The sequence below is a fragment of the Portunus trituberculatus genome, chromosome 22 (genome assembly GCF_017591435.1).
Source record: "Portunus trituberculatus isolate SZX2019 chromosome 22, ASM1759143v1, whole genome shotgun sequence".
Classification (NCBI taxonomy): Eukaryota; Metazoa; Arthropoda; class Malacostraca; order Decapoda; family Portunidae; genus Portunus; species Portunus trituberculatus.
In genome coordinates this window covers 4,334,741-4,362,306 of record NC_059276.1, presented here as the reverse complement: position 1 = coordinate 4,362,306, position 27,566 = coordinate 4,334,741, and the positions used below count along the sequence as shown (strand labels likewise).

General features: G+C 40.7%; 1 protein-coding gene across 1 annotated transcript; it reads right to left on the bottom strand.

Annotated features, from left to right (window-relative positions):
* Window positions 1–26,529, bottom strand: LOC123507390. Its single transcript, XM_045260200.1, has 8 exons — window positions 26,376–26,529; window positions 7,469–7,684; window positions 6,351–6,479; window positions 5,745–5,859; window positions 5,486–5,571; window positions 4,247–4,378; window positions 2,810–2,905; window positions 1–2,617 (listed from the first exon to the last, which is right to left on the bottom strand). Exons 2-8 carry the CDS (start codon window positions 7,682–7,684, stop codon window positions 2,285–2,287), a joined length of 1,107 nt encoding a protein of 368 aa, XP_045116135.1. The 5' UTR covers window positions 26,376–26,529; the 3' UTR covers window positions 1–2,284.
* Between the last annotated feature and the right edge of the window lie 1,037 nt (window positions 26,530–27,566).

The following is a 27,566-nucleotide window of genomic DNA, read 5'->3' as shown; positions in this document are numbered from 1 at the left end:
GTTAACACATGAGTTTATTGCCACGAGGGAAGGCTACAGTCCATCGCTGCTTGTTCAGGGTGGGGAGGGGAAGGAGGGGGGAGTCCAGGCCTGCTGACTCCTCCCTCCACCTCCCCATCCCCCCACCACCACGCATCACCCTCACCACCACCAGTGTTACGTCACAAGGCACCTGAAGCCAGCAGGGCACGTGAGGAAGGTGTTGCAGGTGGAATTAGCACCTGAGCGGGGTCATGGTGGTGGTGGTGGTGGAGGTGGTGGTGGTGGTAGTCAAGGGTCGTCAGCAGCTGGTCCAGTTGTCGTCTGCCTTTGAGTCGTGGCTTTGTAGATACATGCCTTTAAACAATGTATATATTTATCTTCTTTTTTTTTTTTTTGTTTATTTTTTTATGTTCCTGTTTTGGCCCGCCAGCGGGAATGATTATGCTCAAACTTAACAAGTAACAAATAAATAAATAATGAAAATCTGTGTGTGTGTGTGTGTGTGTGTGTGTGTGTGTGTGTGTGTGTGTGTGTGTGTGTGTGTGTGTGTGTGTGTGTGTGTGTGTGTGTGTGTGTTGCTACAGGTGTGTGGGAGTCCAGGGGGATGAGTCAGGTACTGGGGTGGGGTGGGGGAGTGTGTTGTGTTGGGAGGCAGCAACATTGTAAGGTGAAGGGGGGGGGAACAAAAGTGCTGCCATTTCTCCAGAAGCTGAATCTTTCACTCGCCTCAAACTAACATTAATGGAAACACTCGTGCTTGTAATTTGAACACTGAGCGATAAAAGATAAAATCCACAGTGAAAGAGGAAGACAAGAATCACAAGCTTAGAAATAAAGTAACTTGTGATTCTGTATTTCATTATTCTTTTCGTTACTGAATATCCAAAAAAGTCTCGTTCATTTAAGACATTTTTAGGTGTTTGAGAAGAAAGTGAAAATTTAAGATGACTTGAACGTACATTTTTTTTTTCATAATCTTCAAAAACCCACAAAACTTTCCAATTCCGAAATATTTCAGCTCAAAGTAACCTTAAAAAATCTCAATATGAAACCTGAACGAACGATTTTCCTTTTCTTTACATGTGAACGAACAAAATAAATTCCTCTTTATTACTATGCATCAAAATTTTCTTAGCTACGCGACGAGACGAGTGTGAGAAAACAACCTCTAAAGAAAAAAAAAAAAAAAAAAAAACGCAGCACATTTTCTGTATCACAACACAAGGTGACACTGGATGAATCTTGACCTTTTCATTCTACCAACCCCGCCGTGTCCGTCAGCTGACCCTCGTCCCCCTAAAGTCAGCACAAGTCACACCAGGTCAGCCTCAGGTCATCTTGCAGGGTCGAGGGTCAGTGGACAGGGACACAGGCGAGGCTTTGGACGGTGGGGGAGGGGAGAGGGGTGGTCAGGTCAGGCTGGGGAGGGATAGGGAGTTTAGAAGTGGTTTATAAATACTAACCTACATTGTTGTTTACGTCTACGTGATTATATCGTTGAGAGAAGGCTATACGTGTTTACTTAAATACATCCTCGATATACAGATACCACTATAGTGTATATATGATTGATTAATACTCGTAAACAGAACTGCCCTGTAAGTATTTTGCATGTAGTAGTAATTTTTTTTATAATCTCACTCTTGTCTTTCATACACAACCATTCACTTCATTCTCTCTGTTGCTCTCACTCTTATTTACGTCCTCCATCACCTCAATGCCTCTAATCTTAACATAAACAGTCCCTAGAGACGCCCAGGCAAAGCGTCAAAGCGAATGAAGGAGAATAAATAACATCATAATGCTACGTAACATGAAGAGCGTCCGTGCGTCAGTCTCTCTGTTCCGTCAGCAGTGTTAGGGTTCTGAGGGTGCGTAGGGCGGCGAGAGCACCCCGGCTGTGTCTCCTTCAGTCCCTGGGTCCTTTTGAGTCAGTCAGTGCGGAGGACACAGCCGGGGGAGTCACACGCCGCCGCTACATCTTGGCGAGGGCTCTGAATCACTAGAGCGCTCAAAACTGTCCGGAAAACTGTCTATAGTACACTAAAAGTGGCGTTGAAGCGTTGCAATGCTCTTAAAAGACGCTTAGGACGTCTTTGAACGCCTTTGGACACACTTGTATAGAGTTAGAACGCCTTCTGACCACGCCCAAATGCTCTCATGAACTCTAGAAGCAGTTAGACCATCTAAAAAACGATTACATACTACGTTTAAATATCACTATCTGCCGGGGACGCCCAAAAAATACCTGTCAGAATTACTCGGGGTGCCCTCACAACACTGGGGGAACCTGGGAGGCGCCTTACACCTGGTTACACTCGTTGAACACCGTCTTGCAGTTCTCCCCCACGCGTCCCCTCCTGCCGGCGTCGTTGAAGATCTCGAAGGGAGTGTAAGTGGTGCGCTCCAGCAGGTAACTCATGCCGTATCTGCAGGTGTGAGGGCGTGTCAGGTAGTTGTTGGCAGGTGAAGTGTGGGAAAGGTGAGCATGTGGATAGGTGTCTTTTGGGTCAGGTGTGGACTGGGAGGTGTTAACAGGTGAGATGTGGGGTTGGTGTGACATATGGACAGGTGAGGTAAGGGCAGGTGTGGGGTGTTGGTAGGTGTGTGAGACAGGTGTGTGTTGAAAATATTCCTTCTTTTTGCTTACTAACCTATTTTTTTGGTTCTAAACACACAATCTCTCTCTCTCTCTCTCTCTCTCTCTCTCTCTCTCTCTCTCTCTCTCTCTCTCTCTCTCTCTCTCTCTCTCTCTCTCTCTCTCTCTCTCTCTCTCTCTCTCTCTCTCTCTCTCTCTCTCTCTCTCTCTCTCTCTCTCTCTCTCTCTCTCTCTCTCAGTGCCAAGGACGCAGTCAGAATTGGCCTCGCAAAGGTACTGCTGCATGCAAATGTCGTCCTCTGTTTCGTATGTCTTGATGTAGGTCTGCACGGAGGAGGAAACAATGTAGAATGGAAAATGATGGGAGGAAAATTTGAACTGAGTGTTAATAATAGCTTTGAGTTTAGTATTTCAAGATTAACCAATGCAATTATTAGTTTATTCTTTTCTTTCATTATTTTTCTTGATGTATGGACGGAGGAGGAAACAATGTAGAATGGAAAATGATGGGAGGAAATTTTGAACCGAGTGTTGATCATGACTGAGTTAAGTCTTTCGAGGTTAAACGATGCAGTGATTCGTTTATTCTTGTGTTTTATTATTTTTATTATTTTGCACGGAGGAGGAAACGGTATAGAATGGAAAAAGAAAGATGGGAGAAAACTTAATATGTGGCTAATGACTTTGAGCTTAACCTTTCTTAGTGCTAATAGAGAAAACAAGATGGGGGAAAAATTGAATGTATTGATAATGACTGTCTCTCTTTCAAATTCAACCGATGCAACTGTTCGTTTTTTTTTTATTACTTTTGTTGTATGTCTGTATGGAGGAGAGAAACGGTATAGTAGAGAAAACAAGATCGGGGAAAAATTGAATGTGTTAATGTCTTTCTTTCGAAGTGACTCGATACAATTATTCGCTTATTCTTTTCTTTCTTTTCTTTTCTTGATGTATGTCTGCACGGAGGAGGGAAACAATATGACAGAAAAATATGTGAGAAAAATCTGAACTGAGTGTTGATAATGACAGCTTAGTTTTTCGAGATTAGCTGATGCAATTGTTCGTTTCTTTTCCTTATTACTTCTCTCGTATTCTTTAACTGGGCTTTATGAGAGTAACCACACGATAAAAATAGAACGAAGAATATTGGGAAGATGTGAAAAAATGGAGTGTAAATGAAGACTTCAATTTTGGAGGTTAACCGATGAAGTTGTTTGATCTTTTCCGTTTTTAAGACTTTTTTCGTGATTTTTAACTGGGCTTAATGCAAGAAATCAAGAGACTAACCGACCTTCACTAAGAAACAGAAAACGAGCATAAACAATGACCAGAAACTTAATCCATTGAAACTAGTCGATAAATTTGACCTTTCCTCTTTCATTTTACACTACCTCGTGACCTTATGAAATTAAACAAAAACTTGACCTTTTTACTATCTCTTTATCTTGTGACCTTGACTGACCTTATGAGACTAAACAGACCAAAAAACTAACTTCCTTTGAGACTAAACATATTAAAACTGACCTTTCTTTTGAATATAAATACCAAAATCGCCCTTATTTTATATCTCACTTCACCTATGACCTATGAACTTGACCTAGAAAACTAAATAAACCCAAATTGACCTTCCTTTGCATTCTACATCCCTCGTGCCCTTTGACTAACCTTGAGCATGGTGGTGGCAGCGACTCCGGCATCAGCAAATGGATCAGAGGTGCCAATACTGCGGGCATCGAAGGAACGCTGGGAGAAGCTGGTGCGGAGGGCGTCCAGGAGGGTGACCACGAGACCGAACAGCTGCAGGGAGGAGAACCAATTTTAGCAGTGATAGAAATGGTCAGAGATGAAGAGGGAGTGTGTAAAGATGAGGCCAGGGATACAAGTTGGGTTGAATGGGTGAATAGAGTGTTAGAAGCGTTAAAATTCTAGGAAGGATGACGAGAGTGTTTTAAAGAGAAGTAGACTCGTGTTAAATATGATAGAAATTGAGCAGGGATGGTGAAGAGTGTTTTAGAACCGATGGACTGGTGTTCAGAATGTTAGAAGTAGTAGGATGGTGAAGAGAACTTTTTAAAGACTGATAGACTCGTGTTAGTAATGTTAGAAGTGTTAGAAGTGGTAAGGTTGATGAAAAGTGTGTTTTTAAGAGTAGACCTGTGTTAAGAGTGTTAGGAGTGAATGGAATGGTGAAGAAACTGTTTTAAGACTGACAGACTAGTGTTAGGAGTGTTAGAAGTGGTAGGGATAGTGAGGAGTGTTTTAAAGAGAATTAGAATCATATTAGAAGTGTTAGGAATGAATAGGATGATGAAGAGAGAGGGTTTAAGAAGAATAGAGTCATGTTAGCAGTGTTAGAAGTCCGCAAAAATAGAAAATATTCGTGTTAGCGGTCTTAAAAGTCTCCATGGATGAAAATTTGTCTTTTAACAGTAGGCAACCCGTGTTAGGAGTGATAGGAATATGCAAGAATGGAAAATACTCGTGTTAAGAGTGTTAGAAGTGGCCAAGAATGACTGTGTGTCTTAAGTGGTGACCGTGTTAGAATTTGCTGAAGAAACTGTTGTACTAGTAGATCAGTTTTTTTGGATGCCAGTAAAGATTTGAGACTTTAAGGAACATTTCAATCATTTCGCGATACATTGACGAAGTTTCCTAATATCGAATAAGAAAACACACAGAAAAAACGGACTAAATTATAACTTTTGAAAACAGTTAAGAAAATTTGATGATAATAAATTTAGTGAAAGTTTAACGAGAATTTTATAGAGCTAATTAGAAAAACACGCTCATAAACAGTCATAGAAAACTGTCCAAAGCGTTCCAAAATGAAGTCTGGAAGTGAAAGAAAACGCAAATAATGGAGGACTAAGATAAACTGACACTTTCTTATCTCTTATCTCTCACCTCAGACGCCTGCTTTGCCATCACGCCAACCTCGTCAGGATTGTTAGAGCCGGTCAGGTAGGAGATGATGGCCGTTAGGATGCCCTGCGAAGGATATTTATCAGTTTATTCATAGATAGACCATTATAAGTAAAAATTCAAAGAAAAGTGAGAAAAAAGTGTTGAAAATTCGTTATATTTAAGTTACGTAATTCTCTCTCTCTCTCTCTCTCTCTCTCTCTCTCTCTCTCTCTCTCTCTCTCTCTCTCTCTCTCTCTCTCTACGGGAGAACCGGAGTCCATCTTGTCGATCGCTGCGTTGTCTCCACCGCCAAGTACATTGAGAACCAGCTGGACACCGAGGGACACCAACTTGGACCACGAGAACTCCCCGGTCTGTCAGAAGGAGGAGGAGGAGGAGGAGGAGGAGGAGGAAGACGAGAGGAAAAGGTGCATTCGTTAACGCTTTGGTTTTGTTGTTGTTGTTGTTGTTGTTGTTTTGTCAGTTAAGATGATTAGTTATGAAGTTCGTCTGGTTTTTATGGTCACTTGTGATTGGGTGGCATCGTGTTTAAGTTAGTCAGTGAGCCAGTCAGTCAGCCACTCAGTCAGGAAGTCAGCCATTCACTCATTCTTTGATTCATTCATTCAGTCAGTCAGTCAGTTAGCCGATTAATCATCTAGCCAGTCAGTCAACCAGTCAGTCATACATTCATTTAGTCAGTCAGTCATTCAGCCAATCAATCAGTTACCAGCAGGAGAAAAAAAACAAGGGAGAAAAAAGTTAAATGATATAAAGTAGATGAAATATTATCCAGTCAGTCAGCTAGTCAGTCAACCAATCAGTCAGTCAGTCAGCGAGTCAGTCAGTCAGGGCGGAGACTCACGGTGAGTTGGGTAATGTAGTCCATCTTGTCTGAGGCACCGTTGGGTCCTGAGATGGGGCCACCGAACAGCACCTTCATCACCATATTGAACATGTTGCCCCATTGGAAGCCTCCGTCATTAGCAACGCCCTGTGGTGACGAGACGGTGGCGCGTTCAGTAATGCCACACCTACCTTACTGTGGCTGGTGTTTGGTTAACTTTTTTCTACAATTATTAAACATTCTGACACCTTCACTTCTCTAGTTACCTCAAGTCTTTAAACTCGGTAATATCTGCTAAATCTATTGATAGTATACCATCCATTACTTTTTGACTGGTATTTGCTCAACTTTTTTCTCTTATTAACCTCTCAAACCGCTTCACTTGTTCTCCTGTCACCTCCAATCTTTAGACTACGTAGAAATTGCTAAATCCTCTTTTTAATCACGTTCTTTCTTGTAAGTGCTTAGAATATTACATGTATTCCTTCTGGTGGTATTCTTTGTTTCTTTTAACAGTGAAAGGGGAAATTTAACCTCACCTAACCTAATGCTAACCACCAGACCTAACATTAGCTAACCTTACCTTGCCTAACCTAATCCATGCTAACCTAACCTAACTTGATCTAACTTAACCTAATGTTTGTCTTACCTGACCTAATATTAGCTAACCTTGTCCTAATCCATGAACCTAACTTGATCTAACTTAACCTAATGTTTGTCTTACCTGACCTAATATTAGCTAACCTTACCTTGTCTAACCTAATCCATGCTAACCTAACCTAACTTAATCTATCCCATAATAACGTAACCTAATATCATCTAAGCCTAACCTTATCAAAATCAACCCTTACTAAATGCTAACCTGTATAACGCTCTCGCTTCCCCTCCACCTTTCTTTGTGTGTATGTCTCGCTCTTGCTCTCTCACTCTAACTCTCTCTCACCTGTCTGCCTCCTCACACCTGTTCTTACTGCCTCACCACTAATCTCTCAGCATCACTCATCATTACCTGTCACACTTCATCTGTCACACTTTCCCATCTGTTCATCTTTCACCTGTCACACATTCTCATCTGCCTATCTACCCATTTTCTACGCACCTGTCACACCTTACCTGCCCATGTCCCCAATTCTCACCTGTTTGGCCGGTGAAGGAACTGCCTGCTGGGGTCGAGGCTGTGGCTGTGTGTCCCTTCTCAGATCCTCGTTCTTCTTGATGTTGTTGGATTTGGTGACGAATTTCCTCCCTGTCTGAGCCTCCTGTGCGTCCATGGAAGCTGCCAGAGTGGAGGTCACGAGGGAGGTGCACAGGAGAGCCACGAGGGCCGCCCCCATAGTTTGTCGTGACATCATCTGACGAGGGAGAGAGAGCACGTGTTAGTGATTGTGATGGATGAGAAGGAAAGGGATGGTGGGGACGATAGGTTTGAGGAGAGGGATAAGAAATGGTAAAGGAAAGGCAGGTGGAGGTCAAGAGGTAAGGTTATGAAGGAAAAGGAACGATGCAAGTGAAGAAACGAAGGAAGGAATGAAAGGGATGAAAGAAACTACTACTACTACTACAGCAGCAGCAAAACGAAAACAACAACAACAGCAGTAAAAACGGAAACAACAACAACAATATCAACAACAACAACAACAACAACAACAACAGCGACAACAACAACAACAACAACAACAACTACTACTACTACTACTACTACTACTACTACTACTACTACTACTACTACTACTGCTACAGAAAGAAATTATAGAATATTGAAAATCATAACCTTAGAAGTTACGAGACTTTAATTTCAACTGTTTGAAATATATTAAAAGAAAACAAGGACTAGAGAGAGAGAGAGAGAGAGAGAGAGAGAGAGAGAGAGAGAGAGAGAGAGAGAGAGAGAGAGAGAGAAAATGGGAAAAGACTTAAGAAACAAAAGATGAATGGCAAGAGGAAGAAAACAGACAGAAGTGAAAGGAATGGAGGGCAGGCTTAGTCATAATTATATTACCAGGAACAAGGAGCAGGAAATGACGAGGGGTGAAGAGGAAGCAGTGAGGAATGAAATGACGCCACGGGAAGACCTCTTAATGTTTCATAATGTGTTTATTTACTGGGAGAATGTTAATTGACTGTTTGTTGTGATGTTATTGGTAGTGGTAGTGGTGGTAATGCTACACTGCTACTACCATTACTACTACTACTACTACTACTACTACTACTACTACCATTTTCGTGTGTCGAAAACCTCCGCCCCGTGACAACTCTCGTTATCTCACTTGTTTGCTCTATGTCATTACCTCCGCTCACGATGAAACTTTCTCTCATTACACCTGATTATGACGTGACAGGTATTGTATGGCACGGCTGGCTCTCTCTCTCTCTCTCTCTCTCTCTCTCTCTCTCTCTCTCTCTCTCTCTCTGGCCTGTATTCTGAAACGCTGTGCTCTCTCGCTATCACTGCTTTCCAAAGGCTCAAGATGAAGATACTCGTGTTTTTAGGAGTATTTTTATAATTCTGGTGATAAGTTGGTAAAATTTCTAGTTTATCAAAAAGAAAAACTGTCTTGTAAACCCGGTTAGTTATTTATGTGGCATTGCAAAATTGTCGTAGTGAGAAGGGAACGCGTTTCTGAATCCCTCTCTCTCTCTCTCTCTCTCTCTCTCTCTCTCTCTCTCTCTCTGTGTGTGTCTGTCTGTCATCCTATACTTGTTTTCATCTTGGCATTTTGCTTCTGTTTGTTACTGTAGGCAATGTTCTGGTGAAAGTGAGGCATTAGGAGGAGGAGGAGGAGGAGGAGGAGGAAATGAGGAGGAGGAGGAGGAGGAGGAAATGAGGAGGAGGAGGAGGAGGAGAGAAACTTTAATGCTTAGTAGTCTCATCTATCGGTGCATGGATACGATGATGACTATAATGCAGAAGAGGAGGAGGAGGAGGAGGAGGAGGAGGAGGAGGAGGAGGAGGAGGAGGAGGAGGAGGAAGAGGGGGAGGAAGGGAAAGATGATCCAGAAAAAAAGATAGTTACTTTGTTTGTACTTTCAAATGTATCAAGAGAGAGAGAGAGAGAGAGAGAGAGAGAGAGAGAGAGAGAGAGAGAGAGAGAGAGAGAGAGAGAGAGAGAGAGAGAGAGAGAGAGAGAGAGAGAGAGAGAGAGAGAGAGAGAGAGAGAGAGAGAGAGAGAGAAAGGGAGAAATTTACTATTGTCACGTTACTAATTAAAAAACTTTCCCATAACAGTAAAAAAGTGTCAGGATTTTCGCATTGACAGAGCAAACGAGCCTGAAATACCTGTGTTAATTGGACCAAGGTAACAGGTAACTGGTCGTGCCTTACCTGTGATTACACCTGCCCTGATCACTATGCGGAACACCTGACACGTGCCACCACCCAAGCGATACTCTCTCTGTCTCTCTGTCTCTCTCTCTCTCTCTCTCTCTCTCTCTCTCTGGTTAATTTGATTTTTTTAACTATCTCTATTTAATTTTGTTTCTCCTCTTTCATTTGATTTTCTTATTTTCTTTTCCTATTCTCTTTTATCTTGTTGTCTCTTTATTCGTCCTTTTTATCTCTTGGCTTGTCTTCCTTCTTTTCCTCTTCACAGCCTTCTTCTCCTTTGTACCTTCCGTTTTCTCTTCCTTTACATCCTCCTTCCTCCTCCTCCTCCTCCTCCTCCTCCTCCTCCTCCTCCTCTTCTTCCTTGAACCTTCCGAGTAAACTCTCATTGAAGCTTTCACTCGCTGACGTGTGTGTGTGTGTGTGTGTGTGTGTGTGTGTGTGTGTGCTCTGCCGGTACGCCATTGTTATTTACTGTCCAAGGATTACATTCGTTTCGGTTGGTCGTGGTAGCAGCAGCAGCAGCAGTAGTAGTAGTAGTAGTAGTAGTAGTAGTAGTAGTAGTAGTAGTAGTAGTAGTAGTAGTAGTAGTAGTAGTATTTTTGGTTGGTTTTTGTTCATCTCCTTCATAATCTTCTTCCTCCTCTTCTTCTTCCTCCTCCTCCTCCTCCTCCTCCTCCTCCTCCTCCTCCTCCTCCCATTGACTGTTCTGATTTCCCCTTATTTTCCCTCACTTCTCATCATTACCTCAGTCATTCAGCCCTTAATAACTGCCTCGTTAAGGGGAAAGCGACCGCCCAACCATTCACCGCTCTCTCTCTCTCTCGTTTTTTTTTATTAATTTTTTCATTTATTTCCTTGTTTTTCTTTTTCTCTCGTAGTCTCTTTGTTTCTTTCTCTTTGTTTGTCTCTCTCTTTCTCTTTCTCTTGTTATTTATCTTTGTTCTTTTATTTCGTATTTATTTCCTTGTTTTTATTTTCCCTCTTAATCTTTCTCTATCTCTGTTTCTGTTTCTGTCTTTCTTTTTAGTCTAGTTATTTGTCTTCCTTCTTTTATTTAATTTTCCCTTCTTGTATCCTTTTCCTGCTTGTATTTGTTATTTTCCCCTCACTTCTTCCTTTCTCTCTTTCTAGCTATTTCTTTTCCTGTTTTTTCAATTTCTCTTTCCTTATTTCCTGCTTTTATTTCCTCCTCCTCCTCTCACCTTTTTTTTTTCCTCTCTAGTTAATTTACCTTGTTTTAATTTTCTTTTCCTGTATTCCCTGCTTTCATTTACTCCTCTCTTTTCCCTCTCTTTAGTTTTCCTTGTTTTAGTTTTCTTTTCCTGTATTCTCTGCTTCCATTTGCTCCTCCTCCTTCATCTCGCTTTTTCTGTCTATATAATCATTGAGTGAGAGAAAAAAAGTGACGATCGCAGTTTCGCGCCAAGAGTTCACTGTGGCTGTGATGATGCAATGTTGACTTTTTTGTTTATCTGAGAAGGAATGAAGTTCGAAAGTTGTAATGTTACTTGCAACTTAGTACGATAATTCCCGCCCATTTGGAGAAAGTTGTCTGGGAAATATTGAGATGAAGTAAGATTCTCAGTAAGGCACATTAGTAGTAGTAGTAGTAGTAGTAGTAGTAGTAGTAGTAATAGAAGTTGTGGTTTCTTTATATAATATCCTTAATTCTTCTTTTTTGGTTTTATTAAGTTTTTCCTTCTTTTTTTTCTTTATCTACATTCTCACCTTCTTAAATTTGGTTTGTAATTTTTCTCTGTTTTTATCACCTATTTTCTCTCATATTCTCTTTTACTTGCTACTACCTTATTCTTCCTTTATTCTTTCCCTTCTTGTCCTTCGTAATCCTTCTCTTCCATCTTTTTCTTCCTCTATTTTCCTGTCCCCCTCTTCATTCACCAATTCTTTTCTTTATTTTTCCTATATTCTAATTTACTTGCTTCTATCTTATTCTTCCTACATCCTTTATCTTCTTATCTCCTCATAATTCCTCCCTTTTTTCATATCCCTCCATTCTCCTATTCCCCTTTCCCTCACCAATTCTTTTCTCTGTCTCTATCCTTTCTCCATTCTTTCCCTATATATCTATTGAACTTTCTCTCAGATACTGCTGACTCACTCCTCTGTTGCCCGGTAGCTTCTAAACCCACATGTTGACTCAGAGAGGAAGAGAAGGGAGGAGGAATGGGGAGAAGAAACACAGAGGCAAGGAGGAAAGGGAAAATATAAGGTCGTTCCTCCCGTTTTCTCTCCTGCTCGTTTTCTCCCCGGTAAACAGTCGAGGAATGGCGGGTGTTGACTGAGCGTGTAGCAGGAGCATTTCCGCGTCCACTTAAGTCCGGCTCATTGCGATGACGTGAGGGAAACTACGGACGTGTTAGTTACGCTAGGGCCTTTCACTCGTGCTAGACAACAGAGACTGAGTACTTAGAAATGTGTGTTTTGGGTTAGGATGTTACAAATTGGTGGCAGCGAATGGATAGTGCGTGGATGGTCTCTACTGGACAACAGGGACCCGAGTACTTAGAAATGTGTGTCTTTGGTTAGGATGTTATAAAATGGTGGCAGCGAATGGATAGTGTGTGGATGGCAGGCTAGGTTTTATAAAAGTTGTCGTGGAAGTTTAGAGGAAGTTTGTTATTGATAAGGAGGATTTATTGTGGTGTAAGTGTTGGTATTACATTGGTGGCAGCGCGTGGATAGTCTGTGGTTACTAGTTAATGCTGATTTGTTAACATTTCCTTAAGTTTTCTTGGATCATTGTCATGTGGAGATTTGATGATGAAAAGTAGGTATTCTGCTGGACACACACACACACACACACACACACACACACACACACACACACACACACACACACACACACACACACACACAAACTAACACGTCCTCTACTTATTCTACATGACAAACAGTTTTCTCTCCTCTCCTTCCATCTCTCATTTTCTCTCGCAGTCCCTTCCTGCTTTCCCTCCAGTCATTCCTCTCTCCCCTCCCAACTTTCCTCCTTCCCCTGATGAGTTACTATGGGAGTCAGGGGCGCAGGGGACGGAAGAAAGCTGAGGAGGAAAAGTCAATTGGAAGGAAGGTCAGATGCACGCTTTCTCCTTGATATTCTTGGCACTGCTTCTCTTTTTCGATCACTGAGGCTTGGATGTTTCTCTGACTTCTTTTTCCTCTTTGTTTTTTGTTTTCTGGTTTCTTTTTTTTCTGCCTTTTCTGTTTTAGTCCGTTTTCTTTTCTTTTCTTTTTTTTTCTCCTCGATCTCGTCTTCCTCCTCGTCCTCCTCCTCCTCCTCCTCCTCCTCCTCCTCCTCCTCCTCCTCCTCCTCGGATTGATTCTTATTGTTAGTTCTTCTGTTGTGGATGATTACTAGTTTGATGAGAGAGAGAGAGAGAGAGAGAGAGAGAGAGAGAGAGAGAGAGAGAGAGAGAGAGAGAGAGAGAGAGAGAGAGAGAGAGAGAGAGAGAGAGAGAGAGAGAGTTAGGGGTCACTAAACCTTAAAACACCAACTTTCTCTTCCAGGTAGATGTGTGTGTGTGTGTGTGTGTGTGTGTGTGTGTGTGTGTGTGTGTGTGTGTGTGTGTGTGTGTGTTGGCATGGAAATTGTAAGAAAAGCGGTAGCAGCAGTATTATTATTATTATTATTATTATTATTATTATTATTATTATTATTATTATTATTATTATTATTATTGTTGTTGTTGTTGTTGTTGTTGTTGTAGTCATCATCATTAGTAGTAGTTGTAGTAGTAGTAGTAGTCGTAGCAGCAATACCACCACCACAATCATCACCAGCAACAACAACAACAACAACAACAACAACAACAACAACAACAACAACAACAACAACAACACATTGACATAACCACATGGAAAACACGAACTACTAATAGAAAAACCGAAAAAAAATAACCCTTTCCCCAACACACACACACACACACACACACACACACACACACACACACACACACACACACACACACACACACACACACACACACACCATATCAGTGACTCGTAGCGAAAGTTAAAGCATAAAAAATTGAGAGAATTGAGAGAAAGAAAAACAATCACAGCATTACATTACGTTACACTGATCTCTACGCCTCACCTGTACAACGTTATATCACTCTGCTCTCACCTGTAACGCCTCGTCAAGGGAAAGTACTGGCGGTCGGGAGAGAAAGTGGCGGAGATGAGCAATAGAGGACTTTTCAACTTACGGCCAGGGGAGACAAGGTTCATTCCAGGTTAGAAAGTACTAGTTGAGATGAAAAAATAGTAGAAAAAAGTGTCCATTGGTATGCTGTGGCTTTGGAAGGTTAAGGGTTCAAGAGCCTTTGTTGGTAGTCTGGAATGTTTTTGTTTGTAAGAAAGGAAGTAAATATGAAGCAAAGGACAAAGATAAATGAATACTTGTGAATAATAAAACAAGGAGAATTCTTTGAGATTTAGGGAGTTTAGAGAGGTAGGATCCTTCTAATAGAGAGTCAAGAATGCTTTCGTTTGCAACAAGGAAGTGAATATAAAGTAAAGGGTTAAGATAAATAGATACTCGTACATATTGTAAATGATAAAAACAGGAGAATTGTTTGAGGTTTAGAAAGTTTAAAGAGGCAGAATCTTTCTAATAGAGAGTTTTGAATGCTTTTGTTTGTAAGCAAGGAAATACATATGAAGCGAAGGACAAAGATGAATAGATAAATGTAAATAATAAACAAGGAGAATTCTTTGAGTTTTGGGAGGCTTAAAGATGCAGGATACTTCTAATAGAGAGTCAGGAATGCTTTTGTTTGCAGCAGGAAGTAAATATGAAGAGAAGGGCAAAGATAAATAAATACTTGTACATGTTGTGAATTATAAAAAAAAGGAGAATTGTTTGAGGTTTAGAAAGTTTAAAGAGGCAGAATCTTTCTAATAGAGAGTTTTGAATGTTACTGTATGTAATGAGGGAAGTAAATATGAAGCGAAGAGCAAAGATAAATAAATAAATAAAAAGTAGAGTTCTGTGAGGTTTAGAAATAGACTTTTTAATAGAAAATCTGGAATGCTTTTGTTTGTATGAAGGGAAGTAAATATGAAACAAAGGGTAAAGATTGGTAAATAAATGTTGTAAATAATAAGAAAAAAAATTCTGAGAGATCTAGAAAACTTTAAGATGCAAAAACCTTCTAAAGATGAAGCGAAGGACTAGAAGAATATGAAAATAGATGTGTAGATAGTAAAAAGGAGAATTCTTTGATTAATAAATAGATATATAAATAAAAGACAGCGATCAACTTTCTTAGGGTAGCGAAAACAGGAATTGAGTTTTTTTTACGGTATTCAGTAAAAGAGAAGTTAACTAAAAATAAAGATTGTGTAATGAGAAAGACAGCTGAACTTAAAAATCACAGCTTGACTTCCTCCTTCAGTTAAGAGCAGCGAAAATGACAAGATTGAACGTTCGAGTGATAGAGAAAATAGAATCACAGATGAAAGTGTGCATTAAGTGAACTCTCAATTTGTCTTCCAATTCTGAGCCGAGAAAATACATGAATTATCAAAGTTTACATAAAAAAGAAAGTAAATAATGAAGCTAAACACGATAATTGTAAAAGGTGCGAAGAGTCGTTTATTTCAAGACACCGGATGAATATTTGTATCACTGTTTATATAAGATTGTAATATCGTAGAGAAACAAGGGTAGCTGCGAGAAACCATCAGGCCCACATGTAGTTAATTTACTCCCTGCATGAAACCTACCCAGCTATTTTCAACTACGTATTAACCCCTTCAGTACTGGGACGCATTTTTACCATGAGTTTTAGGTGTGATTATAGACAATTTTATTTACATTAGGGAGGGTTAATGGAGATAAAATTAATGGTCACAGTCTTCACTATTTTAATCCCCACATGAGTTTCTGAAGCTGTATAAAATCACCAAATAGTAAACACAATGAATATGAAATGCGTCATAGCACGGAAGAGATTAATTCCATTCACTAAGTCTATTACAAAGCTCCTCATTGACTCAGCACTAACAAACCTGATTACTGAGTCTATTCCTTTCATCGACCACTCTATTCTATAACCAATTTCTTTACCTCCATTAAATCTAACTCCATTATTTCTTGTTCTGATTCTCCTTTCTTCTTTTCCTTTCATTTACCACTCTATTCTATAACCAATTTCTTTATCTCCATTAAATCTAACTCTATTACTTGTTCCGATTCTCCTTTCATCTTTTCCTAACTTATCTTCGCAAAAATACGTTAAATACACAAGTTCTTATTACAAACATACAATAACTGCTTCCCACAAAGTCACTGCGCTGGGTCATTTAGTAAGTCATAAAGTAGCGAAGATGATCAATGCAAGTAGTAATTTTGAGGTGATTTCATAAGTAAATGTAAAGAAAGCAAGTTATATGAAGTAACTCATGTTTCAAGCTGAGGGGAATGACCGAGAGAGAGAGAGAGAGAGAGAGAGAGAGAGAGAGAGAGAGAGAGAGAGAGAGAGAGAGAGAGAGAGACGCCTCCACAATCCAACTCGGAAATAACAGGGAGATGAGTCAGAGGAGGAACGACGCTGGAAAAACAGGGTCACTAGAGAGAGAGAGAGAGAGAGAGAGAGAGAGAGAGAGAGAGAGAGAGAGAGAGACGAACCCAAAGACACCACTATGTGACCCGGATGTAAGAGGCGACCCCAAGACACTTAGATACACCCACACTTCTAAATATGGCTTGTTCTAGAGAGAGAGAGAGAGAGAGAGAGAGAGAGAGAGAGAGAGAGAGAGAGAGAAAGGAAGGAAAGTCAGGAAGAGAAATAGAAAAGAAAAATAGGAGTAATCATGAAATAGGATAAACATGAGAAATAGAAGAGGAAAGAAGAATTGAGGAGGATAAACATGGATGAAATGAAGAATAGGATGTAATAGGGATAGCGAGATAGGAGGAAAGGAAAAGGAAGCGAAGGGTAAGACTAAAAAAAAAGATAAAAATTAGAATAGAACGGAAATAGGTAAGATAGGGAGCAAGACGAATAGAAATGATAGGAGGGAATGGCGAATGAGCTTGGGTTAAGTTGAATAGGTAATAGAACACGTGGAATACAAAGCAAGATAGGAAGAAACATGGCAGACAAAAGGAGGAGAGGCAAGTACAGAAGGAAACGAGAAAAAGAAAGGAATTAATGAGAGATAAAATAGAAATAAACGGAATAGGAAAAGAAGACAAGGGAGAGAAGAGGAGGATGGGGAAGGAAGAGGTGGATAAGTAGAAAGGTCAAGAATAAGGTGAATATAGAAGAGAAGAGAAATGATAAATAGAGGGAAAGGCAAAACGAAATCTGGCAGGAAAGAAAAGCTCCAGCCCATACTAAAACATTTCCGCGCTGCACCTTCACCATTTTCAAAGCTCTAGTTAAAGTGACACGAATTTCTAAAGATGTTTCTGTAATTCTAGTGACACAGTAACAAGTATTTTACCTTATCAACGGGAAAATAGTCTTTGGAACTCGGCTAATCGTCTTTATAGTCTTTGAAAATGGTCGCTGTGAGAGAGGGAAGCGTTTCTCAACATAGCGCAGTCAGAGAGGGTCAGGCAAGGTAAGCGAGGCGGCAGGTGCAGTGTGGTGGCTTCCTCCACGCCTGCTGACACACTGACCCCAGGCGGCTCCCCTCCCTGGTGTCCTCGAAGGCCGGGCTCCTTATAAAGACTAGAGGCTACGGTGCTTGGGGACGCAGTGGTTGTGGGTACTGATTTCGTGCACGTACTTAATGTGGAGGTGTGGGTTTAGTGGATGCTGTTCTGTGTCATTGCGAGGCGGGTAGTCATGCGTCTGGCTGTGGTGTTGGTGTCAATAGCCTCTGCTGGACAGTTACTCGCCTTCCTTCTGGCTTCCTCTTACGCTCTGCTGGTGTGTGTGTGTGTGTGTGTGTTAGCTAGTTCAGTCCTTCGCATAGCCAGTTTTACATCAAATACTCTGTGTGTGTGTGTGTGTGTGTGTGTGTGTGTGGTTTTCAGTCAATAGGTAATAGATTTTTTATGAACAATACATAGTAAGTATATTTTCTTTTTGTTTTTAGTTTACAAAAAGATCCAAAAACGAAAAGTAGATTAAAACTGAAGCTCCCGTTAATTATCTCCCTAAAAAAAATAAAGAATTCCATGATGAACGGTACGTTGTGAGCGTATTCTTATTATTTATTTATTTTCAGTTCATAAGGAAGATTCAAAGGAAAAAAAAAACATCCATTAATCCTTTTAGTATTGGAACACATTTTTACCTCGAGATTTGTGTACGGTAAGATAATTTTATCGACATAGGGAAGGTGTATGGAGGTCAGAAGATTAATGGCCACAGTCTCCACTATTTCAATCCCCCACATAAGTTTCTGAAGCTTTATAAAACCACCAAAATAGTAACCACAATGAATTAGGAGACGCGTCATGGTATTCAGGTTAAGAATCCCCCAGAAAAGAGAACTATTCCGAAGTATTGCCGGTTCAGGTTTGCAGACGCCTTGAAACTTTTGTATATTGAGTGTCCCTAAAAGGCTGAGTGAATGAAGCTTGGTGTTTGTTAATGCCACTGCTCTTTATATCACACTTCAAACTTGCACTGTATCATTGGAGCTCAAGTAAACTTTTATAACTCTAAACGTGAGTCATTCTTAACTTTACTGTAAAATATTGGTGTGTCATTATAACACTGATGGATAAAACAAAGAATCACGACTATATATATATAAAAAAAGCTTATTGTTACTCTCATATATTATTCAACCAGACATAGTTATATTAGTATAGCTCTGAACTAGCGAGAAAGGTTGAGTTGGTGACTGAATGTACGAAATAGTATAAGAAAACGTCATTTCCTAAAGTTTGGACAGCTATCTTCCTCAGAGAGCATTATATATGTTATTTTGCTATAAGACCCAAATTATCCTCATTTTCCTTATGGTTAAGTATTTTGTTCACTTGGAAGTACCTTAAACATTCAAAATGATCGTTTCCTGTCCATCTGCGAACACAAGTCACGGAATTCACCTCACTAAGCATGAACAGTATCGCCAAACCACCACCCTCACCACCACAGCCACCACTACTACTTAGCATGTAATGTTAGAAGCATGGCATATAATCTTCAGAGTACCACGTAATGGGGCTCTTGAATGCGGGAGACATCTGCTCCTCAACCAAACTGTTTCTGTTCTCGTTATTGCTCTTTTGTCAGGACAAGAAAAGGAAAAAAGCGAAGCAGATGGCTAGATTGACGTGAAAATTGCATAAGAGATGAGGCAAATGATGTGAAAATAGTAGATAAGGAGAGGCAGATGGATGCATGACAGAACAGGTGAAAGAAAAGATAACTGGTAAAAAATAAGATGGGAGATAAAAGTGCTGGATAATATTATAATGAGGATAAGATGAGTGACGAGTGGTGGTAGAAAATTAAGATGGAAGATGGCAGAAGAGACGAAAAATACGAGTGATTAAAAAATGATTGAAGATAAAAAAAAGAAACATACAAAAGATAAAAAAAAGTAAAAGATAAAAGAGAACAAATAATATATAATGAACAGGTTTGAGATTCCGTTTCCGACCAACAGATGGCAGAACACACACACACACACACACACACCTGTATATTACCTTCGTGACACCTGTATACAGTATTATATGTAGTGAACGTGTGTAAATATGTATATTAAAGGGTTTATGTGTGTGCGTATGTGCGTGTGTGTGTGTGTGCGTGCAGGCGTGCTTCAGGGGCAAACCAGATGTGTGCCTTCAAAGTTGTGCTAACGGAGCTCTCTCATTGGTCCACAGTGGCGTGTTTACGTGTGACGTCACTGGCTCTCCCTCACCCATTGGTCCGTTATGTCAGCCATTGGACGGAGAAGAGATGTGACCAAAGAAGAGGAGGAGGAAGAGGAGGAGGAGGACGAGGAGGAGGAGGAAGTAAAGAAAGATGTGCTTAAGTGTAGGAGTAGGAGGAAGAATAGGAGTTGATGAAAGGAAATGGCAGAGAAGGAAAAGGATTATGAAAGGAAGAAGTAAAGAGTAGGTAAGGGGAAATGGAGGAGGAGAAGGAAGAGGAGGAGGAGGAAGAGGAAGAAATAAAAAAAAAAGACGAGGAAGGAGGAAGAGACGAGGAAGGAAGAGGAGGTTAAAACGAATAACGGAACTAAAGAAATAAAAATGCATTGAGAACGTCATTAATATGGAGAGAGAGAGAGAGAGAGAGAGAGAGAGAGAGAGAGAGAGAGAGAGAGGCACCCAGTAACAAAAGGTGCAAGATATAACGGAAGACGCTCTCTCTCTCTCTCTCTCTCTCTCTCTCTCTCTCTCTCTGACCTCTGCCGGTGACCTTCAGAACTAAAATGTCCATGGGAAGGTCAAACGTGAACTTCATGACCGTTTTCTGTTGACATAATGCTTCTTGTTTTCTTTTCGTTTTTTTTAGGTATGACTTAATGTTGTACTCCTATTTATTCATTTTTACTTGTTTGTCTTAGTGATCTTTTCTAGTTTTCTCTGTTTTCCTTATCATTCTTCACCCATTTTCTTTGTTTTTCTTTTTATTGTTCATCTTTTCAGCATATTTTATTTTTTCTTTGTGCTTTTTTGTATCTTTTCATTTCACTTCCTTTCTATTTATAATATTTACGATTTAAGACACAGAGACAGACAGACAAAGACATACAGACAATCAAACAGGTAGACAGATATACAGACAGACAAACAAACAAACAAACAAAAACGCACGGAGGTATGCAGGTAGAGAGAGAGAGAGAGAGAGAGAGAGAGAGAGAGAGAGAGAGAGAGAGAGAGAGAGAGAGAGAGAGAGAGAGAGAGAGAGACTTACCCCCAACCACGCTCCGTTATCAAGATCTTTACTGTGTGTGTGTGTGTGTGTGTGTGTGTGTGTGTGTGTGTGTGTGTGTGTGTGTGTGTGTGTGTGTTCCCTTTGACGCTTGGTAAGGCTTGGAACCTATTTAGGACGTCTCTCTCTCTCTCTCTCTCTCTCTCTCTCTCTCCAGAAAGGTCTTTTCATGGATATGACTAGAAAGGAGGAAGATTGGTGTAGGAGGAGGAAGAGGAGGAGGAGGAGGAGGAGGAGGAGGAGGAGGAGGAGGGAGGAGGAGGAGGAGGAGGAGGAGGAGGAGGAGGAGGAGGAGGAGCAGGATCTAGTTATCATGAAGTCACAGTTTGTCATCATTATAAATCATCATTACTGTCGGAAAACCAAGTCACCACACACACACACACACACACACACACACACACACACACACACACACACACACACCATATGCTTCCCATACCTAACTGAACATTGTCTTTTTGACCTCACCACCACCACCACCACCACCACCACCACTTGTTACGTTGTTAGCAAAATAGTAAAGAATAGAAGGAAAAGTATCTAACGCATATATTCCTTCTACTGACTCACAGAGGCTCATTTATATAACACTAGGTGAAGTTTCTACCGTTTAGTTAATGATAGGCACTTACTTCGTCATTTACCTTTTTTTTATGGAAGAAGGGAAGCTGACCAAGGGCAACAAAAAACTGAAAAAAGGTCCACTTGATTGCCAGTTCCCTAAAAGACTGATAGAATTAGCCAAAAGTGCGGGACAAATGTCGTGTCTCTAGTTTCCTCAGGCAATTCTTCCACCACGTGTCTTTCCTCCCAGGTTAGATTAGGTTAGGTTAGGTTTGGTAGGATTAGGTTAGGTTAGGTTAGATTTGGTAAGGTTGGGTAAGGTTAGATTAGGTTTGATAGAGTTAGGTTAGGTTAGGTTAGGTTTGATAGGGTTGGGTTAGGTTAGGTTAGATTAGGTTTCGATTAGGTTCGGTAGGATTGGGTTAGGTTAGTTTGGTATATATATAGATTTGGTTTAGTTATGGAAATTGAAGTTAGTTTTATTGTTAGGTTAGAAAATTGATCATAAGAGTACCTTTTAGTAGTAGCAGAGAGAGAGAGAGAGAGAGAGAGAGAGAGAGAGAGAGAGAGAGAGAGAGAGAGAGAGAGAGAGAGAGCACAAAACAAGAATAAAAAGAAATAGATGACAAGAAATCAAGAAGAATGAGGATGATAGGAAAAGAAGCAGAAGAAGACCCGCTGACCTATATTCCGGTTATCTGTTAAGGAGAAGGAGTGGTCTGAAGAAGAGGAGGAGGAGGAGGAGGAGGAGGAGGAGGAGGAGGAGAGAAGCTGACGTAAGGAGAGGGAGACAAGGGAGAGGAGGGAGAGGCTTGAGGCGCCCCCGACGGCTTTATGCACCGGTCTCAAGCCACGACCTCTCCCTCTCTCTCTCTCTCTCTCCTCCTCCTCCTCCTCGTCCTCCTCCTCTACCTTCTTTCTTCACCTTCTTTCTTCACCTTCTCCTCATTCTTCTTGTTTTTTTCTCTTTCACTAACTTTTCTCTTCTTTATCCTCTCTTGTTTTCACCATGTTTTACGAATTTTCTTCTTTTCTTCACATTTTTCCATCCTTTTCTTCCTCTTCATCTTCTTGTTATCAATTTTTCTTCTTTCTTTCCTCGCTCTTCTTTTTACTCTTATACAGATCTAACATGCCTACTTCTCTTCATGTCATTTTTTCTTCTTTTCCTATTTACTTGCATCTATCCTCCTACTTCTATACAGATCTAATGTGTGTAGAGTTACTTGTTCTTTCTTTGTGTTCCTAAGTACTGCCCATAAAAAGTACAGAAATACGGCTAAACACGCAATCACAAACTCTAGTTATTGAATTCCCGAGATCCCACAGTAATTCATCTTCATCCTTATAAGAGAAGGAAACTTTAAGCGTAACCTCATGCCTGTGCCATCCCACCACTGCCACCAATGTTACACCAATGCTATAATGCGGCGCGCTTTCTGTACCGTCTCCACCCGCACCCCAAGTTCAGGGTTAGCGGCGAGGCTGTCCCGTTACCTTGTTTACGGGATCGCCTCGCTGCCGGCCATGTGCACCGACCTGCCAACCGCGCGAGTCACCTTCAGGGAAACACTCTTCTACACCTGACACAGTTCTGGGGTTCATTATACTGCTATGCGTGGGTAACTGGGATGACTTTTCATGTTCCACCTCCGGGGTTTGGGTGGATGGAGAGACAGCGAGGCGAGACTGAGGAGTTTGGGGTTTGGTCACTAGAGACGAGTATTCTGTGAGGAGGATGCTGGACAGGCGGGAGAAAGAAGAGGACGGTGACTTTTTATACTCCTTTCTCGTCCGGGTTTAGGGTGGATGGAGGCAAAAAGACGCCAGACTGAGGATAAAACTTGGATCAATTGAAGGTGTTAGAAAAAGAAAATACTTATTCAAATGCTATTCCCACAAAGAAGACGTGATTTTTTTCAGTTGCCTTGCACGAGAAAACGAACAATCAATGAAACAGGAAAGCATTGAACAAAGAACGAGAATGTTATGATAGTGACTGAAAGAGGGAAGGGACGCCTGGTGAAGGTGGTGGTGGTGGTGGTGGTGGTGGGAATGCAAATACAAGTGTCTGGGTTCAAGGTGATGTCGTGACTTCTTCTAAATCCGGTGGGCAACAAAGAGGCGACTGGACTGGGGCGCGAAGGACGAGGTGTTGGGATAGGATCAGTAATGCAGCGTCTCTATCTTTAATTGGTTATACGTTTTCTTATTCTTCTCTGGACAAAATGCTGTTTACTTTTTTAACTTGGTCTTGTTCTTAATGTAACAGTTTTTGAAATGTTGCGAAGGATGTTCAACGTTTGCTTTGTCAATTACATGAAAATACAAAGTCGTTTTTTTCATATTTCAGTCAGTAATGCTGCGTTTGATAAATAATATGCATTTTTCTTTAATTCAGCCAAACTACAATGTTTCTCTTAATTCAGTCAGTAATTCAACATATTTTCCCTCCTGACACAGAAAATACATGATTCTTTCTTAATTCAATCACTGGTACAGCATATATAACATTTTCACTTCCTTTGATCAATAGCAGTGTTTCTTAAAATTACATTACACAACTGCATTCCTCTCTCCTAATCTGTTTTTTTCCATTGAATTCCTAAAGCATGGAGACAACACTCGATGAAGAAACAAAAAAGTAAAGAGAATTGACAATATCCGTTCTTTTGCCATACGAAGAGAAGAAGAATGTTGAGGAGAACGTGTTAAGTGTGAGAACCCTTGCCTTGTTCATTCACTTCATGGCATTGGTGATGACTAGATATTTCCAGCTCCATTCTTCCACACCTCCTCCTCCTCCTCCTCCTCCTCCTCCTCCTCCTCCTCTTCCTCCGTCACCGCTACCGCACTTTCCCCTTGGGCTTGGATCGCTTCCTTAGTCCTTATTCAGGTCACCAGTCTCTCCTTCACCTCCTCCTCCTCCTCCTCCTCCTCTTTCCGCTCCTCCTCTTACTCCTCTTCATGATCATCTTACTGCTTTTCTTTCCCTTCTTCTTGTTCTCGTTCTTCTTCCTCCTCCTCCTCCTCCTCCTCCTCCTCCTCCTCCTCCTCCTCCTCTCCTCCTCCTCTTTCTCCTTTTTCCTTTTACCCTCTCACGATTTTAGTCTGTTCAGGATTATGATTATTTTTTTTCCCTCTCTGTTCTTTGTCTTTCTGTACTCTCTCTCTCTCTCTCTCTCTCTCTCTCTCTCTCTCTCTCTCTCTCTCTCTCTCTCTCTCTCTCTCTCTCTCTCTCTCTCTTGAATTTTCCAGAGCACGATGGTATGTGACGAGACGATCATGTTCAGTCCTCCCTCTCCCTCTCTCCCAGCACCGTTGCCTGAGTTCCTCCAAGTAACGGGTTCCCTCCTGGTCGCGGTTTGTGGGCCAGTACCTCCTTCCCTCCCTCCTCCTCCTCCCACTCCTCTTCTCTCCCTCCACCTCCTCCTCCTCCTCGTCTTCCTCCATTTCTTTCCCTCTTGTGTTTAGTTGTGTTGCTTTTCTTCTTTTGTGTTTGTTTTTGTTGGTTTTTTGTCTGTTTTGTTGTGTTTTGTGTGTGTGTGTGTGTGTGTGTGTGTGTGTTTCTATGCTTTCTTCCTTCTATTTTTTTGTCATGTAGTGTTTGTAAATTGTTTTCGTTTTGTGTTTTTTTAAGTAATTACCTTTTTGCTGTCTCTTTTTTTTTATCACCGCACGTACACACACACACACACACACACACACACACACACACACACACACACACACACACACACACACACACACACAGTTTTTAACATCTTTGTCACGTGACCTATGTCTTATTAACTCTTTATGAATGTAACTGCATAACGCTCTCTCTCTCTCTCTCTCTCTCTCTCTCTCTCTCTCTCTCTCTCTCTCTCTCTCTCTCTCTCTCTCTCTCTCTCTCTCTCTCTCTCTCTCTCTCTCTGAAGACAACATTTTTTTTCCTTTCTGCTTTCAATGGTTACAATTTGAGACAGACAGACAGACAGACAGACAGATATGGTTTCTCTTCAACCAATATTTGTTTTTCTTGCTTTTTTTTCGCTCTATGTTCTCAGCAAGCGATACACTGACTTGATCTTTACCTGCGTGTGTGTGTGTGTGTGTGTGTGTGTGTGTGTGTGTGTGTGTGTGTGTGTGTGTGTGTGTGTGTGTGTGTGTGTGTGATGAATAGGGTTGTTGAACTCTCTTCTTGTCACGAGGGCAGAGAGAGAGAGAGAGAGAGAGAGAGAGAGAGAGAGAGAGAGAGAGAGAGAGAGAGAGAGAGAGAGAGAGAGAGAGAGAGAGAGAGAGAGATTAGGAAACGAAAGGAGAAATATATAACTTAGAATACAAAAAAAAAAAAAAAATAGAATATGTAACTAGAAAAAAAGTCATGTTTCCTCACTATTTGAATACTGAATTGAGCGAAAATCATTGTACTTCAGTTAATTTTTCTTGCATTTCATAATATTTCAACCTTCATCGCTATTTTTCAACGTAATGGCCACTGTTCCTGGAATTTTACCTTATAGAATTTAATCACAAACTAAGAACTCAATTTGATCAGTATTTTTATCAGATTTTCAAGATTTACTAATATTTTGCATTAAGGAATTGTAATGTGTACTGTATTAGTGCTGTATTTCTGTATGTGTCTATGTATTTCGATGTATTGTATTTGTAGAAGTGTGAAGGCAGTTTAAATTTTGTCTATTTCAAGTACGTTTCCTTTTTTTTCTTCTTTTTTTCATCTAAGTTTTTGTTTTATCTAAAGTTCTTGTCTCGAAATTTCACTTGTACACATTTGCATTTATTTTTCATTCAAATATGCGATTCGATACACATTTGGATTCTACACACATATGAAAGTACATGTCTGAAACTCTACACATATAAAACTCTGCACATCTCAGACTACACACCTGAGACTACACACCTGAAGACTACACACCTGAGACTACACACCTGAGACTACACACCTGAAGACTACACACCTGAGACTACACACCTGAACATTCTAAATACACCTGCAAACTTTACGAAGAACACACATCTGAGACAACACAAACCTGCAGGCAACACAAACCTGCAGACAACACAAACATCAAGATAACACACCTGCAGTCTACACATCTGCTTAAACAAACCAAAACAAACCCAAAACAACCCAAAACTAAGCCAATAAAACACAGAACACATGAAAAACCAAATGAAACGAATTAAAACTGTCAAACAACAACAAAAAAAGACAAAACACACCTGCACCAAGCTCATCACACCCGCAACACACCTGTCACTCACCTTGCCAAGTGCTGCTGTAGTTGCGCGGGGGAGAGAGAGAGAGCAAGTGCGGGGTGACTACTGCACTGGCTGGTTACGAGGAGGGAAGTGACTCCAGCAGCTCTCCCTCTTCACTACTTTACCTCCAGACTCTCCCTCCCTCTCTCTCCCGCCCTCCCGGTGTTCCAGCCCCGTCACTCCCTACCTCCCGTGCTCTCTCGTTCTCTCCCTGACTTCGTTTTCTTTTCGGCTCATCAACTGTTGCGGGTGACTGTACTTTTGGGGTAAATCTTTCTATTTCATTATTTTTGAACGATACGCTTTTGGTCGTAGAAGATTTTGAGGTCTTGTGAGAAATTTTGATGGGATTTTTATTGTTTTTTTTTTTTTTTTTCTAATTTTAGTTTGTGAAGTTGTTGGATTTTTTTCTGTGTGTGTGTGTGTGTGTGTGTGTGTGTGAAAATATGTACGTATGTATGTAAACCAGCACTGCCACAAAACATAAACAACAGCAAAATGATCTGAACACACACACACACACACACACACACACACACACAGGTAACATCAAACGCAAACATGACCTATCGATAAATGAGAGAGAGAGAGAGAGAGAGAGAGAGAGAGAGAGAGAGAGAGAGAATAGATGAACATTGGTCTAGTTTTGTCATAAAGTTTGGATCACGTGAGCGCATCGGAACTGAAATCACCACCGCGAAAAATATCATTGAAGTAAAAGAGCGTAAAAAGAAAAAGAAGGAAAAAAAAGAAAGTAAATAGCGACGAATTTGTTGTACTTCTGTTCTTGATGTTTTTGATGTTGTTCTTGTTTTTGTTCATGTTCTTGTTCTTGTTTTGTTCTGTTTGTTCGGTTTTAAGTTTATTTTTGTTCGTTTTTTTTCCTTCCTTCTCCTTTCACCTCTTCCGTTTTTTTTTCTCTTTTTCTCAGTTTTTTCCTTTTCCTCTCAGTTTTCTTCTTTGTCTTTTGTTTCTCCTCACTATCCTCATTTTCATGCTCTTCGTTATTATCATCCTTATTTTCCTTCATCATCATCATCATCATCTTCTTCTTCTTCTTCTTCTTCTTCTTCTTCTTCTTCTTCTTCTTCTTGAGTTTCGAATAATCACTGAATTTAATTGGTGCGTAGAAAAGGGAAGTCACCATAAACTCTCTCTCTCTCTCTCTCTCTCTCTCTCTCTCTCTCTCTCTCT

Excerpts from the sequence above, each read along its gene's own strand:
- LOC123507390 (XM_045260200.1), bottom strand. The coding sequence starts at position 7,684 with ATGATGTCACGACAAACTATGGGGGCGGCCCTCGTGGCTCTCCTGTGC. Across the intron at positions 5,860-6,350 it reads ACTACATTACCCAACTCACC|ACCGGGGAGTTCTCGTGGTC; the intron begins GTGAGTCTCCGC and ends TCCTTCTGACAG. Across the intron at positions 2,906-4,246 it reads CTGCCACCACCATGCTCAAG|ACCTACATCAAGACATACGA; the intron begins GTTAGTCAAAGG and ends TCCTCCGTGCAG.